A 20,478-nucleotide genomic window follows, 5' to 3' on the forward strand; every position below is an offset into this window, starting at 1 on the left:
CAGAGAAAATGGCTGATGTGGTTCAAGTCTTCCCTCTTACAGGAGAAACACACTTTATTCTTTGTAGTTCATTGTCCCGAAATGGTCAATTGAGATGTCAAAACTTTTCAAAGCTGTACAATTACTGTGTACGAGTAACAGAGTCTTGAATAGGCCTTTTTTCTCACTCAGCTACAAGCACAAACACACAAACAAACACACACACACACACACAGAGTCCTGTACCGTCTGGCTGCACGGTGAGCTGGTTAGCCTTGCTGAAGGTACTCTTGGTGCTGATGTCCATGTTGATGGTGGTGAAGCAGAAGTAACTTGCTGTATCATTAGGCTCTGCCTTGGCCAGGTACAGGTTGCCCGTTACCTGGGAAACGAACCACCGACCCCCGTCAGGCTTCACGAAGCTGGGGAACTCGCTAACGAACCAGCGGTAGGACAGAGCTAACGAGAGGAGAGAAAGAGAAAGAGAGAGAGAGAGAGAGAGAGAGAGAGAGAGAGAGAGAGAGAGAGAGAGAGAGAGAGAGAGAGAGAGAGAGAGAGAGAGAGGAAAGGAGAGTGAGACTCAGAGAGGATGCAGAGATTGAGCATTTGTGTGTGTGTGCATGTGTGTGTGTATGTGTGTGTGTGTTTGTGTACCTGGGTAGTGGGTGGGGGGCTGGCAGGCCAGGAAGGCACCTGCTCCCTCGTAAGCCATCTGTGGGCTCCTCCCTTCCCCAGGGAAGTCATGGAGGTCTGAAAAAGGAGGGAAGAAGGATGTCACAAGAACATAAAAAAACTAAATTAAATCTCACTGAGCAATTTCTTCTTTTCACTATGTAAACCAATCAATGGAATGAGGTGAGATCCAAATAAAGTTTGATGAACAACAATTGGGATCCAATAAATGTTGCTTAATATGCATTGTCCCCATCAACACTGAGAGAATGGTAAATAATACATGAATATTGAAATGAATAAATGAATGTACTCACAGCCGAATTTGAGGTTGGCGGCCCGGCTGAGTATGGTGCCACAGCGGTTGATGGCCAGACACTGATAGGAACCTCCGTCACGGCCAAACTGGGGACCGCTGATCACCAGGTTACCGGCTACCAGCGTGTACCGGGGGTCCCCTACAGGTACATCTGTACCATTCACACGCCAGCTACCGGACAGGGAGGGGTTAGATAACAGACTTCTCATCTGTATTACCTGTCTAATGAATGCTTCTCTGGCTGTACCCCTCTCTCTCGTATGTGACGAATTCATTTGATTTGATTTGTTTTCTGTCTCTCTCTGTGTGTGTGTGTGTGTGTGTGTGTGTGTGTGTGTGTGTGTGTGTGTGTGTGTGTGTGTGTGTGTGTGTGTGTGTGTGTGTGTGTGTGTGTGTGTGTGTGTGTGTGTGTTCTTACCTGTACGTAGCAGCAGGACTGGCTCTAGCCTGGCAGTTGAGAGTGACTTTGCCCTCACTGAGTCCCTCTGGGTAGACCACACTGCTGGGCTGCTCCTCAAACACTGGTCCACTGTCATGACCCGTTATGCACACATCCCCGCCTGTCAACACACACAGCCAATCAGAATCACCTGTTATGCACAAGTCTCCGCCTGTCAACACACACAGCCAATCAGAGTCAGCTGTTATGCACAAGTCTCCGCCTGTCAACACACACAGCCAATCAGAATCACCTGTTATGCACAAGTCTCCGCCTGTCAACACACACAGCCAATCAGAGTCAGCTGTTATGCACACATCCTCGCCTGTCAACACACACAGCCAATCAGAATCACCCGATACACATATGTCCCGCCTATCAACACACACAGCGAATCAGAATCACCTCGATACGCATACGTCCCCGCCTGTCAACACACAGCCAATCAGAATCACCCAATAAGCATATATCACGCCTGTCAACACACACAGCCAATCAGAATCACCCATCACCCAATGAGCGAGTTCTATTAACCTGAGCCACGGTGCGCCGGTCTATGGCCCGTGGAGTGAGAGAGGTGAGGGAGGTGCGCCCTTCGCAAATCGAATAGTAATCTGTGCCGTAGGTCATGTAATCAACAAGGCAGGATGGTGCATCATTGAGAAACATACAACTTCTCTTTTCCATAAAATATATGTTAGGAATTTCAAGCTAATTTTAATTGGGAAGGCAGATAAAGTGTTTTTATCAAAAGCAATCACTTTTGCATGTGAAAACACAGAATCCTTCTCATTACTCCACGTGCTTAATCTAGCCTAGACTACATCAGTTTTGTTTTGAGCCGACTTCGCCGTGGGCTTGGAACGGGGAACCTGGCTCACGCCAGGGAGGCAGCCCGGTTCCAAAACGAATGGAATCACTTTTCACCCGGTGCAAACTCCTCCCACCGGGGTAACCCGGGCCAGATAATCAAATCCCCTCAATGTCCAACTACCAGCCCCTTCCAAACAATCAGGATTCAGAGTCAAAACTGATCTCAAACAAGTTGTTTTGTATCACTTTAACATATTCTTGCTTAATTAAATGGAAATGTTTCATCCTCAAAACATCCTGAATCACATTCCGTTCACTAGAGGTAAATCAGAGAGGAATCTGTGCTTCGGGAAGCCATGGTAAGAAACATTTGAATTGTCTAATTGAATGATACATTTTTACAAACAGAAGCATTTGATTAAATGTAATCTAATCCATTTTAATCTGGTACTCTGGGAGAGTGTTGAGATGGCCTGTTTTCCCCTATTCCCTCTTCCCCTGACAGAAACCCAGAATGAATTGTGCATGGCTCAGAGATGGTAACATAAATTGTTAAAATCAAACCATATCAAAATATATCAAAACGTATTTGTCGCGTACACAGATTAGCAAATGTTAAAGCAGGTGTAGCAAAATGGTTACTAATACACAAATAACCACCCCCCAAAAAGAATAAAAAAAAGAACAAATTAAATTAAGAAATATCCAATTTTGTTTGTGTAGTAAGTGTGTATGCAAGTGTGTGTGTGTGAAGCAGAAGCTGTGCAGGCAAACAGAGTACAGAGAGAGAGAGGAGGAGATGGGGAGAGGGAGAAGAGGAGGGCCTGAGAGGGGGAGAGGAGGAGTGGAAGGAGGGGACATATCTTAAAAAGAGGGGGAGATCGTGTTGGGGCAGAGGAGAGAGGGAGGAGAGGTGCGGGTAGAGGTGGAGGGGAGGAGAGTAAACTAGTGTAGGGGGTGGAGAGAGAGAGGAGAGGCGTGGGTAGAGGTGGAGGGGAAGAGAGAGCGATAGATGAGGGGAGCAGAAGGTGCAGGAGAAACAGCAGGCTGGAGCAGACAGCTATTCTCAAGGTACACAGAGAAACCATCCGTGTTACACAGCACAAACTGGGTTAGAGATGCCTCATGAATATATGGGAATCTAATGCTGAGTCCTCGTGGCACAGAGCGTGTGTGAGAGAGAGAGGGAAAGAGGGATGGAGGAAAAATATAAATAAAAAGAGAGATATTACGTGTGTGTGTATGTGTGTGTGTGTGTGTGTCTATGAAAGCGAGGATCTGTATTTTTCAGCCATCTATTTCCTGTGTGTGGGGTCTGCAAAATCCACTGGTCACTTACTGTAAATCTCGCTGGATTGATTGCTTTCATTTTACTCTTGCGACTCTTTCATTCTCTTACTTGTGCCTTTTGTTTTTTCCCGTTAATGTTATGACCGGGGAAATGTTGTAATGACCTGTCAAACACACCCCGGTAATGGCTGAAATGGGCTCAATGGGATACCTTGGCTTTCCGTTGAATCTATAAGAACGCTAAAGCTTTGTCTGGGATTTAACGCACCGTCTCGACACTTACATCACAAGAAAGAGAAGAAAGCTAACTTTATTTTGATGGGTGTTCATTTTTTGTGGAATAGAAAACAAAGTTATCATTTAATACAGTTGAAATGTTTACAAAACAGATTAACTGAAATGAAAGCAACTTCCGAAAATGAAAACTCGGATTAGTGATATTATTAGTGATATTATGTCTGATCTTGCAAACAATGTAAAGTATGTTGAGATAGGTGTAATCTAGAGCCAAGCATGTTGATTTTTAATCCGAGGGTATCCTGCTTTTGACACACTTGTTGAATTATGCAAGAGAACGTGACAACAACCGTAATTAATGAGGCAGTCTAGACAGCACAGGTGAGTGCAGGTAGGCCTAGACAGCAGTACAGGCTGGTGGGAGGAGCTATCGGAGGACGGTTCATTGTAATGGATGGAATGGAATAAATGCCTGTCCTCCTATAGATCCTCCTACCAGCCTCCACTGCTAGACAGAGCAAGTGTTTGGTGGTTGCAGCAAAACTGAAAGCGCAAACCATCGCATTTAACCATGGCAAGGTGACTGGGAATATGGCAGAATACAAACAGTGTAGTTATTCCCTCCACAAAGCAATCAAACAGGCAAAACGTCAGTATAGGGACAAAGTGGAGGCGCAATTCAACGGCTCAGACACAAGACATATGTGGCAGGGTCTACAGACAATCACGGACTACAAAAGGAAAACCAGCCATGTAGCGGACACCGACGTCTTGCGTCCGGACAAGCTAAACACCTTCTTCGCACGCTTTGAGGATAATACACTGCCACCGATGCGGCCCGCTATCAAGAACTGTGGGCTCTCCTTCTCTGTGGCCAACGTGAGTAAGACATTTAAGCGTGTTAACCCTCGCAAGGCTAGCCGCGTCCTCAGAGCATGCGCAGACCAGCTGGCTGGTGTGTTTACGGACATATTCAATCTCTCCCTATCCTAGTCTGCTGTCCCCACATGCTTCAAGATGGCCACCATTGTCCCTGTACCCAAGAAAGCAAAGGTAACTGAACAAAATGACAATCGCCCCGTAGCACTCACTTCTGTCATCATGAAGTGCTTTGAGAGTCAAGGATCATATCACCTCTACCTTACCTGCCACCCTAGGCCCACTTCAATTTGCTTACCGCCCCAATAGATCCACAGACGATGCAATCGCCATCACACTGCACACTGCCCTATCCCATCTGGACAAGAGGAATACCTATGTAAGAATGCTGTTCATTGACTATAGCTCAGCATTCAAAACCATAGTACCCTCCAAGCTCATCATTAAGCTCGAGGCCCTCGGTCTGAACCCCACCCTGTGCAACTGGGTCCTGGACTTCCTGACGGGCCGCCCCCCAGGTGGTGAAGGTAGGAAACAACACCTCCACTTCGCTGATCCTCAACACTGGGGCCCCACAAGGGTGCGTGCTCAGCCCCCTCTTGTACTCCCTGTTCACCTATGACTGTGTGGCCAAGCACGCCTCCAACTCAATCATCAAGTTTGCAGACGACACAACAGTAGTAGGCTTGACTACGAACAATGATGAGACAGGGAGGAGGTGAGGGCTCTGGGAGTGTGGTGCCAGGAAAATAACTTCTCACTCAACGTCAACAAAACAAAGGAGATGATCGTGGACTTCAGGAAACAGCAGAGGGAGCACCCCCCTATCCACATTGACGGGACCGCAGTGGAGAAGGTGGAAAGCTTCAAGTTTCTCGGCATACACATCACTGACAAACTGAAATGGTCCACCCACACAGACAGTGTGGTGAAGACAGCGTATCTTCAACCTCAGGAGGCTGAAGAAATTTGGCTTGGCACCTAAGACCCTCACAAACCTTTACAGATGCACAATTGAGAGCATGCTGTCGAGCTGTATCACCGCCTGGTACGGCAACTGCACCGCCCACAACCACAGGGCTCTCCAGAGGGTGGTGCGGTCTGCCCAACGCATCACCGGGGGCAAACTACCAACCCTCCAGGACACTTACAGCACCACAAGAAGCCCAAAAAGATCATCAAGTACAACAACCACCCGAGCCACTGCCTGTTCACCCCGCTATCATCCAGAAGGCGAGGTCAGTACAGGTGCATCAAAGCTGGGACCGAGAGACTGAAAAACAGCTTCTATCTCAAGGCCATCAGACTGTTAAATAGCCTTCACTAGCACATTAGAGGCTGCTGCCTACATACATAGATTAGAAATCACTGGCCACTTTAATAAATGGAACACTAGTCACTTTAATAATGTTTACATATCTTGCATTACTCATCTCAAATGTATATACTGTATTCTATACTATTCTACTGTATGCCGCTCTGACATTGCTTGTCCATATATTAATTTATATATTCTTAATTCCGTTGCTTTACTTAGATTTGTGTGTATTGGGTATATGTTGTGAAATTGTTAGATATTACTTGTTAGATATACTGCACTGTCGATGCTAGAAACACAAGCATTTCGCTACACCCACAATAACATCTGCTAAACACTTGTATGTGACCAATGAAATTTGATTTGATTTGATTTGTTCATCTCCTTTATGTTATTTTATGCAAATATGCAAATACAGTGTATTTATGCAAATGAGGCACATATAATTTTCTATCACATAATGTGTGGGTAATTTTTATGTGTATATTTGTATGTGTGTGTGTGTGTGTGTGTGTCAGAGGTGGGACCAAGTCACTATTATTCAAGTCACAAGCAAGTCTCAAGTCACAAGGTCCGAATCTCAAGTCGAGTCCCAAGTAGAATGGGTCGAGTCGAGTCAAATCCAAGTTGTGCATTCTAAGAGCAAGTCGAGTCGAGTCAAGAAAAATAATCTATACAGGCAATGACTTGTTCAACTACAAATCTTTGTCTATTTATTAAGGCTACCAGACAGCACTTTTCATTATTTTGTCTACAACACATTTAGATTATGTAATAATACATTTTTACATCAAATTCCAAATGCAAGCTTCATAAGTAACCTTTTTGCTTCTGAAGCACAGATTAGATGTTTTTGAAACAAATAATTTGGTGCAATGCCTTAGGCCTATGTTAGTGACCAGATCGAATAAGCAAAGGTATACATATCAAATACAAATGGTAGGCTATATGTAGCCTATTAAAATACACTGCTCAAAAAAATAAAGGGAACACTTAAACAACACAATGTAACTCCAAGTCAATCACACTTCTGTGAAATCAAACTGTCCACTTAGGAAGCAACACTGATTGACAATACATTTCACATGCTGTTGTGCAAATGGAATAGACTACAGGTGGAAAATATAGGCAATTAGCAAGACAACCCCAATAAAGGACTGGTTTTGCAGGTGGTGACCACAGACCACTTCTCAGTTCCTATGCTTCCTGGCTGATGTTTTGGTCACTTTGAATGATGGCGGTGCTTTCACTCTAGTGGTAGCATGAGACAGAGTCTACAACCCACACAAGTGGCTCAGGTAGTGCAGCTCATCCAGGATGGCACATAAATGCGAGCTGTGGCAAGAAGGTTTGCTGTGTCTGTCAGCGTAGTGTCCAGAGCATGGAGGCGCTACCAGGAGACAGGCCAGTACATCAGGAGACGTGGAGGAGGCCGTAGGAGGGCAACAACCCAGCAGCAGGACTGCTACCTCCGCCTTTGTGCAAGGAGGAGCAGGAGGAGCACTGCCAGAGCCCTGCAAAATGACCTCCAGCAGGCCACAAATGTGCATGTGTCTGCTCAAACGGTCAGAAACAGACTCCATGAGGGTGGTATGAGGGCCCGGCGTCCACAGGTGGGGGTTGTGCTTACAGCCCAACACCGTGCAGGACGTTTGGTATTTGCCAGAGAACACCAAGATTGGCAAATTCGCCACTGGCGCCCTGTGCTCTTCACAGATGAAAGCAGGTTCACACTGAGCACGTGACAGACGTGACAGAGTCTGGAGAAGCCGTGGAGAACGTTCTGCTGCCTGCAACATCCTCCAGCATGACCGGTTTGGCAGGGGTCAGTCATGGTGTGGGGTGGCATTTATTTGGGGGGCCGCACAGCCCTCCATGTGCTCGCCAGAGGTAGCCTGACTGCCATTAGGTACCGAGATGAGATCCTCAGACCCCTTGTGAGACCATATGCTGGTGCGGTTGGCCCTGGGTTCCTCCTAATGCAAGACCTCATGTGGCTGGAGTGTGTCAGCAGTTCCTGCAAGAGGAAGGCATTGATGCTATGGACTGGCCCGCCCGTTCCCCAGACCTGAATCCAATTGAGCACATCTGGGACATCATGTCTCGCTCCATCCACCAACGCCACGTTGCACCACTGACTTTAGTCCAGGTCTGGGAAGAGATCCCTCAGGAGACCATCCGCCACCTCATCAGGAGCATGCCCAGGCGTTGTAGGGAGGTCATACAGGCACGTGGAGGCCACACACACTACTGAGCCTCATTTTGACTTGTTTTAAGGACATTACATCAAAGTTGGAACAGCCTGTAGTGTGGTTTTCCACTTTAATTTAGAGGGTGACTCCAAATCCAGACCTCCATGGGTTGATACATTTGATTTCCATTGATAATTTTTGTGTGATTTTGTTGTCAGCACATTCAACTATGTAAAGAAAAAAGTATTTAATAAGATTATTTCATTCATTCAGATCTAGGATGTGTTATTTTAGTGTTCCCTTAATTTTTTTGGAGCAGTGTATGTACAGTGCCTTGCAAAACTATTCATCCCCCTTGGCGTTTTTCCTATTTTGTTGCATTACAACTTGTAATTTAAAGGGATTTTTATTTGGATTTCATGTAATGGACATACACAAAATAGTCAAAATTGGTGAAGAGAAATGAAAACAATAACTTGTTTCTGGTGCAACCAATTACCTTCAGAAGTCACATAATTAGTTAAATAAAGTCCACCTGTGTGCAATCTAAGTGTCACATGATCTGTCACACGATCTCAGTATAAATACACCTGTTCTGAAAGGCCCCAGAGTCCGCAACACCACTAAGCAAGTGGCACCACCAAGCAAGCGGCACCATGAAGACCAAGGAGCTCTCCAAACAGGTCAGGGACAAAGTTGTGTGAGAAGTACAGATCAGGGTTGGGTTATAAAAAAATATCAGAAACTTTGAACATCCCACGGAGCACCATTAAATCCATTATAAAAAAATTGAAAGAATATGGCACCACAACAAACCTGCCAAGAGAGGGCCGCCCACCAAAACTCACGGACCAGGCAAGGAGGGCATTAATCAGAGAGGCAACAAAGAGACCAAAGATAACCCTGAAGGAGCTGCAAAGCAACACAGCGGAGATTGGAGTATCTGTCCATAGGACCACTTTAAGCCGTACACTTCACAGAGCTGGGCTTTAAGGAAGAGTGGCCAGAAAAAAGACATTGCTTAAAGAAAAAAATAAGCAAACACGTTTGGTGTTCGCCAAAAGGCATGTGGGAGACTCCCCAAACATATGGAAGAAGGTACTCTGGTCAGATGAGACTAAAATTGAGCTTTTTGGCCATCAAGGAAAAAGCTATGTCTGGCGCAAACGCAACACCTCTCATCACCCCGAGAACACCATCCCACAGTGAAGCATTATGGTGGCAGCATCATGCTGTGGGAATGTTTTTCATCGGCAGGGACTGGGAAACTGGTCAGAATTGAAGGAATGATGGACGGCGCTAAATACAGGGAAATTCTTGAGGGAAACCTGTTTCAGTCTTCCAGAGATTTGAGACTGGGACGGAGGTTCACCTTCCAGCAGGACAATGACCCTAAGCATACTGCTAAAGCAACACTCAAGTGGTTTAAGGGGAAACATTTAAATGTCTTGGAATGGCCTAGTCAAAGCCCAGACCTCAATCCAATTGAGAATCTGTGGTATGACTTAAAGATTGCTGTACACCAGTGGAACCCATCCAATTTGAAGGAGCTGCAGCAGTTTTGCCTTGAAGAATTTGCAAAAATCCCAGTGGCTAGATGTGCCAAGCTTATAGAGACATACCCCAAGAGACTTGCAGCTGTAATTGCTGAAAAAGGTGGCTCTACAAAGTTTTGACGTTGGGGGGGTCAATAGTTATGCACGCTCAAGTTTTCTGTTTTTTTTGTCTTATTTCTTGTTTGTTTCACACAAAAAATGATTTTGCATCTTCAAAGTGGTAGGCATGTTGTGTAAATCAAATGATACAAAACCCCCCAAAATCAATTTTAATTCCAGGTTGTAAGGCAACAAAATAGGAAAAATGCCAAGGGGGGTGAATACTTTCGCAAGCCACTGTATAAAAAAATATATGTTTTTCCCATTCAGTTTCACACTCCCCAAAACCTTCTCACTGTGCTAGATCACCCGACCTGTGTTGATTGACAGTTTGCTGGTCCAATCAGAGTGCCGAATGTGTGTGTTTCACTAGTCAATCTGTTTTTTTTGCAAGTGCGATACTGTCTCTGGCTGCGTGGAGAGTAATCCACGGAGACTCTGTGCCACAAAATGAATGACAAAACGTAACAAAACCTGGACAGATCATTTCAAGTCACCAGTCTCAGTCAAAGCCGAGTCCCGAGTCTTGCGGCTGGTGTGTGTATAGTATGTGTGTGTGTGTGTATGTGTGTGTGCGTGTGTGTGTGATTCACTTCATCAACTGACCAACAGAGTGTTGACGGAGCTAGTAATTACAATTTCATGGACTGTGTGCTATCCACAGGGATCGACTATGCGTGACTGCGCGCTTGGCTACAGTGGAAAAGCTTTTTTAATTTCAACAAAGGAACGCTACAACACATCTTAATTTATCATTCATGAGATCGCTGAATTATTTCAACTCTGTCGTCAAATGAAAAAAATAAGAAAAAAGACATCTCAAGAAAATCAAATCCCTTCCGCCCGCTGGTATAAAAAAACAGCATAACATTTTAATCTGGCCTGAAGCCCCCAAGATCTGCAGATCCCCTAGTTTTGGAACTCCAGACTCACACTCTCACACACTCAATCCCCCAAACCCACCCCACCCAACCATTTGTCTGATAACACACATGGACATGATGAGTGTGTGTCTGGTGTGAGAGGCAGTGGCTGGCTAGGGAAGCACCATACCAGAAATAGGTTGCATGGGCAGGGGAGAGGTGAAGGAAGGAGAGGGGAGAGGGTGATTTTAATAACGGAGACTGAGATAGTGGATGTGTTCATTTTGATGGGGGAAGAACCTGGAGCTGAAGTCCATCTTAATTTACTAGTAAATTCAGGCAGTGAATACCACTCCTATGGAAAATGCCCTTTTATCCAATTCACAGGCCAGGACTGACAGGAGCCACATTCATTGGTAGCATCGAAAGGTTCTGACTGATGAAGTGGGCGTGAGAGGAGAACTGACAGAAGGTGATGTGAGGAGGAAAGTATCTGACATTGGAACACAGGGGAAAGAGAAGAGATGAGAAGACTGGAGGAGAGGAGAGGAGAGGAGAGGTAACAGAAGATATAAGAAAAAATAGAAAAACCTTACCGAAAACGTAGCTCAGAGCTAAGGAGCTGAGGCTCAACAGAAACAGCAAACGGACCATTCTCACACTCCGATCAGAACTGGACCGAACAGGATCAGAACCAGATCAGCACCACACCAGGAGGAAATGAGAAGTGGCTTAGCAGTGCCTGTGGAGAACAAAAAGAAAGACAGAATTACAAGCAGACTTATCTATTCTTCTGAACATCCTAACAGTACAGGGTCTCTAATGTCTCTGGATTGAAGCATTGTGGACCAACACAAAAAAAAAAAAACACACCCCACTAGAGCTGGGGTGTGTTACAGAATAAATACTAGCCCGAGGGGAGGGAGAGGGAGAGAGGGAGAGGGAGAGGGAGAGGGAGAGGGAGAGGGAGAGGGAGCAAACCCTTAACAATGTCGTCTCTTACCTTCTTATATTCCCTCCGTCCCTGCTCTCTATCTCCTTCCTTTTCTCTCTATCTCCTTCCCTTTCTCTCTTGCTCTCTCTCAGCTGGAAACACTGGCCAAACACGCAGACTCACTAAACACATTTCCACCTAATATAAATTCAGCAATGTATGGCAAAAAAGAACTCAAAACACAATATAGTCCAACCCGAACGTGGAAAGCAATGAGAGGGTATTAATTGATCAAGTGTATTATTCTCTTCAAATCCAATAAAGGTCCAATGACTTTTAGAAACATCAATAGAACTTTCTTCGGAAGCTGGCATAGAAGGTAGAATTAGATCTAGCACATCTGTCGGAACGTCTCCAGACAGCTCACAGCCTAGTAGGCTTGTTTACAGACCAGGAACAAGTTACTCCATGGCAGAACCCCCCCCCGACAGACCCCGGCTAACATAATCTACTCTGTCAGTCTGTGTTCTCCCTCTGTGCTCTCCCTCTCTCCCCAAACTGTCACCTTCTGACATTTCACTGGATACTACTGTTATTAAACACACAGCAGAATGAGAGAGAGAGAGAGAGAGAGAGAGAGAGAGAGAGAGAGAGAGAGAGAGAGAGAGAGAGAGAGAGAGAGAGAGAGAGAGAGAGAGAGAGAGAGAGAGAGAGAGAGAGAGAGAGAGAGAGAGAGAGAGAGAGAGAGAGAGAGAGAGAGAGAGAGAGAGAGAGAGAGAGAGAGAGAGAGAGAGAGAGAGAGAGAGAGAGAGAGAGAGAGAGAGAGAGAGAGAGAGAGAGAGAGAGAGAGAGAGGAAGGAAGGAAGGAAGGAAGAGGGGGGAGCTGGGAGAGATAGAGGTATGACGAGAGAGAGGGGGAATTGGGAGAGGGAGAGGGAGAAGGAGAGAAAGAGAGGGGGGCATACAGAGCGAAAGATAGAAATAAATAATACTATTTTAGGGGTGCTTATATTTGTTCTGTTAATACACAAGTGTGTAATGGAAATGTGTTTTTTGTATATCCCATGACCCCATGAGACACCAGTGTTTGAACCAGTGACCTTTCGGTTACAGACAGAAACCGAGCAGGGCAGAGAGATATACTGCTCACCGCAGACCAGGCCCTAATCCCCAACACTCGGAAGAGAAAGAGACTGCGATATAGAGGCCGACGTGGGGGCACCCTGATGAAACTACGCAGGCAAGTAAATAAACCCCCTCTACCCTCTGTTCTAGTGGTGAATATACAATCACTGGAGAACAAACTGGATGAGCTCCGTTAAAGATTATCCTATCAACGGAACCTGAATAACTGTAATATCTTATGTTTCTCAGAAATTTGACTGAACAAGGACATAGAGAATACACATCTAGCTGGTTTTTCTATGCATTGGCAGGACAGAATGGCAGCGTCGAGTAGACTCAGGAGGGGTGGTGTGTGTCTCTTTGTTAACAACAGCTGGTGCGCAATCTCTAATTTTAAGGAAATCTTAAGGTTCTGCTCTCCTGAGTTAGAATACCTCATGATAAGCTGTAGACCATACTACTCCACACACAGAGACGCATACAAAGCTCTCCCTCGCCCTCCATTTGGCAAATCTGACTATAACGCTATCCTCCTGATTCCTGCTTACAAGCAAAAACTCAAACAGGAAGTACCAATGACGTGCTCAATGCGGAAGTGGTCCGATGAAGCGGATACAAAGGTACAGGACTGTTTCGCTAGCACAGACTGGCACATGTTCTGGGACTCATCCGTTGGCACTAAGGAGTTTACCACATCAGTCACCGGCTTCATTAATAAGTAAATCTACGATTACGTCCCCACAGTGACCATATGTACATATCCCAACCAGAAGCCACAGGCAACATCCGCACTGAGCTAAAATGCTAGAGCTGCTGCTTTCAAGGAGCGGGACACTAACCCGGACGCTTATAAGAAATCCCGCTATGTCCTCCGACAAACAAACAAACAGACAAAGCGTCAATACAGGACTAAGATCGACTCCTACTACACCGGCTCTGATGCTCGTTGGATGTGGCAGGGCTTGCAAACTATCACGGATTACAAAGGGAAACCCAGCCATGAGCTGCACAGTGACGTGAGCCGACCAGATGAGCTAAATGCCTTCTATGCTCGCATCGAGGAAAGCAACACTAAACCATGCGTGAGAGCACTAGATGTTGCGGACAACTGTGTGATCACACTCTCCATAGCCAATGTGAATAAGACCTTTAAACAGATTAACATTCACAAGGCTGCAGGGCCAGATGGATTACTGGACGCATACTCAGAGCATGCGCTGACTAGCTAGCAAGTGTCTTCACTGATATTTTCAACCTCTCCCTGACCCACTCTGTGTTACCTACATGTTTCAAGCAGATTACCATAGTCCCTGTGCCCAAGAATGCCAAGGTAACCTGTCTAAATGACTATCGCCCCATAACACTCACATCTGTAGTCATGAAATGCTTTGAATGGCTGGTCATGGCTCACATCAACACCATCATCCCAGAAACCCTGGACCCACTCCAATTCGCATGCCTCCCCAACAGATCCACAGATGATGCAATCTCTATTGCACTCTACACTTCCCTTTCCCACTTGGACAAAAGGAACACCTACGTGAGAATGATGTTCATTGACTACAGCTCAGCGTTCAACACCATAGTGCCTTCCAAACTCATCACTAAGCTAGGACCCTGGAACTGAACACCTCCCTCTGCAACTGGATCCTGGACTTCCTGATGGAATGCCCCTAGGTGTTGACGGTACTGTAGGCAACAACACATCCACCACGCTGACCATCAACACGGGGGAACCTCAGGGGTGCGTGCTTAGTCCCCTCCTCTACTCCCTGTTCACCAATGACTGCATGGCACAACTCCAACACCGTCATTAAGTTTGTCGACGACACGACGGTGATAGGCCTGATCATCGATGACGATGAGAGAGCCTATAGGGAGGTCAGAGACCTGGCAGTGTTGTGCCAGGACAACAACCTCTCCCTCAATGTCAGCAAGACAAAGGAGCTGATTGTGGACTACAGGAAATGGAGGGCTGAGCACGCCCCCATTCACATCGACGTGGCTGTAGTGGAGTGGGTCGAGAGCTTCATGTTCCTCAGTGTCAACATCACAAACAATTTATCATGGTCCAAACACACCAACACAGTCGTGAAGAAGGCACGACACCGCCTCTTCCCCCTCAGGAGGTTGAAAAGACTTGTCATGGGCCCTCAGTTCCTGAAATAGTTATACAGCTGCACCATTGAGAGCATCTTGACTGCCTGTATCACTGCTTGGTATGGCAACTGCTTGGACCCTGAACAGCTTATACCCCCAAGCCATAACACCCATTTTGCACAAAAATGTTTGACTCATCACATACACTGCTGCTACTGTTTACTATCTGTCACTTTATATCTACCTCAATGACCTCACACTCCTGCATATCAACTCGGTACTGGTACCCCGTGTATATAGCCAAGTTATCGTTATTCGTGTATCTATTATTACTTTTGTTATTACGTGTTTAACTTTTCTATTATTTCTCTATTTTATTTCTCTCTGCATTGTTGGGAAGGGCCTGTAAGTACGCATCTCACTGTTAGTCCACACCTGTTGTTCACAAAGCATGTGACAAATAAAATTTGATTGATTTGATTTAGATGAAGATATGACAAGACAAGACAAGACAATTCGTTTTTTTTAAACACCTGGTTGTTGCAATGGAACATGACTCCTGCAGATGCAGGTACATCACTTTAAAGATCAGTGCAGAAATGTTGTTGAACCAGATGGTTTCTTTACGATATCTCATTACTAGATGAGGAGCTACAACCAGGTGTTGTGCATTTAGCAATCAACCAAACCACAACTGAACAAGACACGTCTGTCTCATGGAATGAGAGTTTTCTGTCAATCGCACGGGACTAATTGTCGTATCAGAGTAAAATCTGTCCCATGTGTGCAGTCAGTACAGACCCTTCCATTTCTGTGTGCAGCGCTGTGGAACATTGTGGCCCATTGTGAATCCTCGGGGTGAGTCACCCATCAGTGCACACCTCTTCCTCTCTATTCTTCTCTATTCCTCCCTTTGCCTCCTCTCTCTTTCTCTCTCCGCCTCTCTCTTTCGCTCTCCTCTTCTCTCTTTCTCTCTCCTCCTCTCTCTTTCTCTCTCCTCCTCTCTCTTCCTCTCTCCTCCTCTCTCTGCTCCTGTAATTGGAACTCAGAACTCTGACACATTCTGACAGATAACAGTAATGGAACCAGCACTCTAGAAGGGAGAGGTTCCTCCCTTGGGCACTGATCTAGAACCTGCTATAGCCTCTCCATATCCTAACCTTAACCATAAGAGGGGGGAAACACTGGTAGTGGCAACTTCATTGATATCTGTTTTCTGCTTTCAGCTGAATTATTCTGGGCTGTTTCTGGGGGCAAGCTGGTCCCAGCAATCTAACCAAGGAGATCTGATGGGGTGTTTTTAATGAGTGGTTAAAAACTGTTAGTGGGTTTGAAGAGGAGAGGGCCCAGAGTGGTGATTATACAGGCTAGAGTGAGCAGCAAAGAGAAGGAATACACACAGCAGTGCTCTCAGCAGCCCTCAACAACACGGCACGCACGCACACACACAGACAAACAATCTTCACACAATATGGATGACTGGGTCTAGACTAGAATAAAGGGTGGCTGGATGCTGTAGTCCATCTTGGTAGTAAGCCCAGTGTTGTGTGTGTGTGTGTGTGTGTGTGTGTGTGTGTGTGTGTGTGTGTGTGTGTGTGTGTCCATGCATGAGGGTGTCCCTACATGTTTGTGTGCTGTAGCTGAGTGGTTGAGTTAACACTGACTCCACTTGTGTGGAGTGGAGTGTTGGTCTGATTGCTGGAGAAATCTCTGCTGCTCCCTCCCTCTCTTCTCTCCCCTCATTTTCACAGTTTTCTCCTATGTGCTCCTCTCCTCTCCATCAGACTGAGTAGGAGTGTTGGTTGATGGTACTTTTTGGGAGGTGGACAATTTTGCCAATTGACATTCAGATCCTTGTCCTTCACAGTATTCCCAAACCACATCCCACAGACAGACACCACAACATCTCTCTTTCCTTCTCTTACCACTTTCTCTCATTGTCTACCTTCTCCTCCCTCCATCCCTCCATCCCTGTGAAGTCGTCATGCTCCGTTAAGGAGGGAAGGACTGCCTGAGGCCACGGAGCTTTTAGCTCAGCCTAGACATCTGCCGACGGGACACACACAAGGACCACACACACACACACACACACACACACACACACACACACACACACACACACACACACACACACACACACACACACACACACACACACACACACACACACACACACACACACACACACACACACACACACACACACACAGGGACAACAAAGGACACTCAAAATGCACTACTACCCACCCCAGGTGGCTGTTTGGGACACTACTCCGGGCAGGGGGAGGGGTAGAGGGGAAGAGAGGGAAGGAGTGAGGAAGAGAGGATGAGAAAGGAGGAGGGAAGTGGGGTGACCCACAGGGACACCAGAGGACAAAACCTTTATTTATTGATCAGCTAAGATCCCCACAGTCCTGCCCTATCCTCTGGGGTGACAACTAATATCCTGTCTGCTCTGGCTTTAGGGCAGCACACACACACACACACACACACTGCTCTGAAATCCCCTGTCTTCTTGGCGATAACCATCTCTTTAGCAGGTGTTTGATGAGAAAGCAGAGGGAGTTAGCTGTCCCTGCCAGTCCCCCTGAGAACATCAAACAAAATACTGATCTGGTCCCTAAATCCATCTCTGGGATGAACTGTGGAGATTGGGAGCTCTGGATGGCTTCTACATCCTACACCTCTCTGAATATCACACACACACACCTGCATACATACTCACTCAGTCACACAGACACACACACACACCCTGATCCCTCCCTGTTGATTCAGAGATAGAGAGGCTTGAAGATGGAGACGGCTGATATTGCAGCGTGAGACGACAGACACTGGCAGCGTGACTGGAATCATATAACGGAGTCATCACATCTCACACACACACACTAAAGGTAAAGAGATCATTACCACACTACTAAGCTACGATTTCACAGGTAAATCTGAATGCTCCTGATTTCAACACCTAATGATATAATGCATGTCACGTCAATTCCAGATCTGTAAGATGCAGCACCTCAGAGAGATGGAACTGTGACAGTCACAGTAGCAGTATTCTGCACATGCATTTTCTATCTCCTCCAGGGTAAATGGAATTCAGACTCAACCTCACCTGATACACACTTTAAATGGTTAGACTGTCATTCACATTCTATTGGGCTTGTATATCTGACTTAGAAAGAGTACTCTACACACATACATTGCTGGCAGGCAGGCATGCACGCACAGACACGTACTTTCTCAAATACACACTGTCCTTCCCTGGCTCTCTCTCTTCCCCCCCATCTCTCTCTCTCTCTCTCCCTCTCTCTCTCTCTCTCTCAATTCAATTTTCGATTTCAATTCGATTTCAATTTAAGGGGCTTTATTGGCATGGGAAACATATGTTTACATTGCCAAAGCAAGTGAAATAGATAATAAACAAAAGTGAAATAAACAATAAAAAATGTACAGTAAACATTACACAAAAGTTCCAAAAGGATAAAGACATTTCAAATGTCATATTATGTCTATATACAGTGTTATAATGATGTGCAAATAGTTAAAGTATAAAAAGGATAATAAATCAACATAAATATGGGTTGTATTTACAATGGTGTTTGTTCTTCACTGGTTGCCCTTTTCTTGTGGCAACAAGTGACAAATCTTGCTGCTGTGATTGCACACTGTGGTATTTCACCCAATAAATATGGGAGTTTATCAGAATTGGGATTGTTTTTCGAATTCTTTGTGGGTTTGTGTAATCTGAGGGAAGTATGTGTCTCTAATATGGTCATACATTTGGCAGGAAGTTAGGAAGTGCAGCTCAGTTTCCACCTCATTTTGTGGGCAGTGTGCACATAGCCTGTCTTCTCTTGAGAGCCAGGTCTGCCTACAGCGGCCTTTCTCAATAGCAAGGCTATGCTCACTGAGTCTGTACATAGTCAAAGCTTTCCTTAAGTTTGGGTCAGTCACAGTGTTCAGGTATTCTGCCACTGTGTACTCTCTGTTTAGGGCCAAATAGCATTCTAGTTTGTTCTGTTTTTTTGTTAATTCTTTCCGATGTGTCAAGTAATCATCTTTTTGTATTATTATGATTTGGTTGGGTCTAAGTGTGTTGCTGTCCTGGGGCTCTGTGAGGTCTGTTGTGTTTGTGAACAGAGCCCCAGGACTAGCTTGCTTAGGGGATTCTTCTCCAGGTTCATCTCTCTGTAGGTGATGGCTTTGTTATGGAAGGTTTGGGAATCGTTTCCTTTTAGGTGGTTGTAGAATTTAACGGCACTTTTCTGGATTTTGATAATTAGCAGGTATCGGCCTAATTCTGCTTTACGTGCATTATTTGGTTTTATGTTGTACACTGAGGATATTTTTGCAGAATTCTGCATGCAGAGTCTCAATTTGGTGTTTGTCCCATTTTGTGAATTCTTGGTTGGTGAGCGGACCCCAGAACTCACAACCATAAAGGACAATGGGTTCTATAACTGATTCAAGTATTTTTAGCCAGATCCTAATTGGTATGTCGAATTTTATGTTCCTTTTGATAGCATAGAAGGCCCTTCTTGCTTTGTCTCTCAGATCGTTCATAGCTTTGTGGAAGTTACCTGTGGCGCTGATGTTTAGGCCGAGGTATGGTATAGTTTTTTGTGTGCTCTAGGGCAACGGTGTCTAGATGGAATTTGTATTTGTGGTCCTGGCAACTGAACCTTTTTTGGAACACCATTATTTTTGTCTTACTGAGATTTACTGTCAGGGCCCAGGTCTGACAGAATCTGTGCAGAAGATCTAGGTGCTGCTGTAGGCCCTCCTTGGTTGGGGACAGAAGCAAACAGTAGACATTTGTGACTCACCACCTGGATTTGGTCTTATGTAGCAAATATCTGAAAATGTAGCTAGCTAGACTATCTTACCCATATACATCATCATGCATGATGGACACATCTCCCTCGGATGCCATGCCACAGTTGACTTAGTTTGAAGATGTAATCATACTATACTATCATACTCTAATTCCATTGATTTGAAAACTCGATCCTCCAGAAAGTGGAGAGCAACACTTATGCAGCTCCACTACACAATACATTTTTTAAAAAGCCGTGTTCGACAGGATTACCAACACAGACTGACAGAAGCCTTCTATATGGCAGACCAATCTGAACTCCTCTCTCGGCCTGTCCAGCCCACTCATTACCTCAGCCAATCATGGCTAGTGGGAAGGTTGCTGTCTGTGGCTTAACCAACAAGGCTCGTAATTTAACAATTGTATTCATATTTACAGATGGCATACAAGTTTGATATTAAGGCACATGAAAGTTCACATGTTCCAGAAGGCATATCTGCCAAAAAACACATTTTGATAAAAAATACAAAAACAAAACATTCAAATGGTTCTCCTGTGAAGTTGTGACTTGCGATATACGCCTAGTTTCCTGAAATGGGTCACATTTGATTTCAGATTCTAGTAAGGTGAGGCCGGGTGCTGCAGACTGTTATAGTGCCCTCGCCAATTTGTTGATATATTTGTTGAAGGGGGTGGGGCTTAAGCTGCATCCCTGTCTCACCCCACGGCCATGGGGAAAGAAATGTGTGTGTTTTTTGCCAATTTGAACCACACACTTGTTGTTTGTGTACATGGATTTTATAATGTCGTATGTTTTCCCCCCCCAACACCACTTTCCAACAATTTGTAT

General features: G+C 45.4%; 1 protein-coding gene across 2 annotated transcripts in view; it reads right to left on the bottom strand.

Moving 5' to 3' along the window:
- The window catches only part of LOC311134353 (contactin-2-like), an 80,762-nt gene that overhangs the window by 19,865 nt on the left and 40,419 nt on the right, over nucleotides 1–20,478 (bottom strand). For both annotated transcript variants that reach the window (XM_084168003.1, XM_084168002.1), the window contains 5 exons: nucleotides 11,253–11,398; nucleotides 1,389–1,530; nucleotides 969–1,141; nucleotides 634–729; nucleotides 226–438 (listed from right to left, as the gene is read on the bottom strand). In XM_084168003.1, coding sequence (XP_084024129.1) covers nucleotides 226–438; nucleotides 634–729; nucleotides 969–1,141; nucleotides 1,389–1,530; nucleotides 11,253–11,310 — 682 coding nt within the window. In that variant the 5' untranslated portion in view covers nucleotides 11,311–11,398. The remainder of the gene's footprint in view (nucleotides 1–225; nucleotides 439–633; nucleotides 730–968; nucleotides 1,142–1,388; nucleotides 1,531–11,252; nucleotides 11,399–20,478) is intronic.

This window comes from Coregonus lavaretus, assembly GCF_964263955.1.
Source record: "Coregonus lavaretus genome assembly, chromosome: 8".
Lineage (NCBI taxonomy): Eukaryota > Metazoa > Chordata > Actinopteri > Salmoniformes > Salmonidae > Coregonus > Coregonus lavaretus.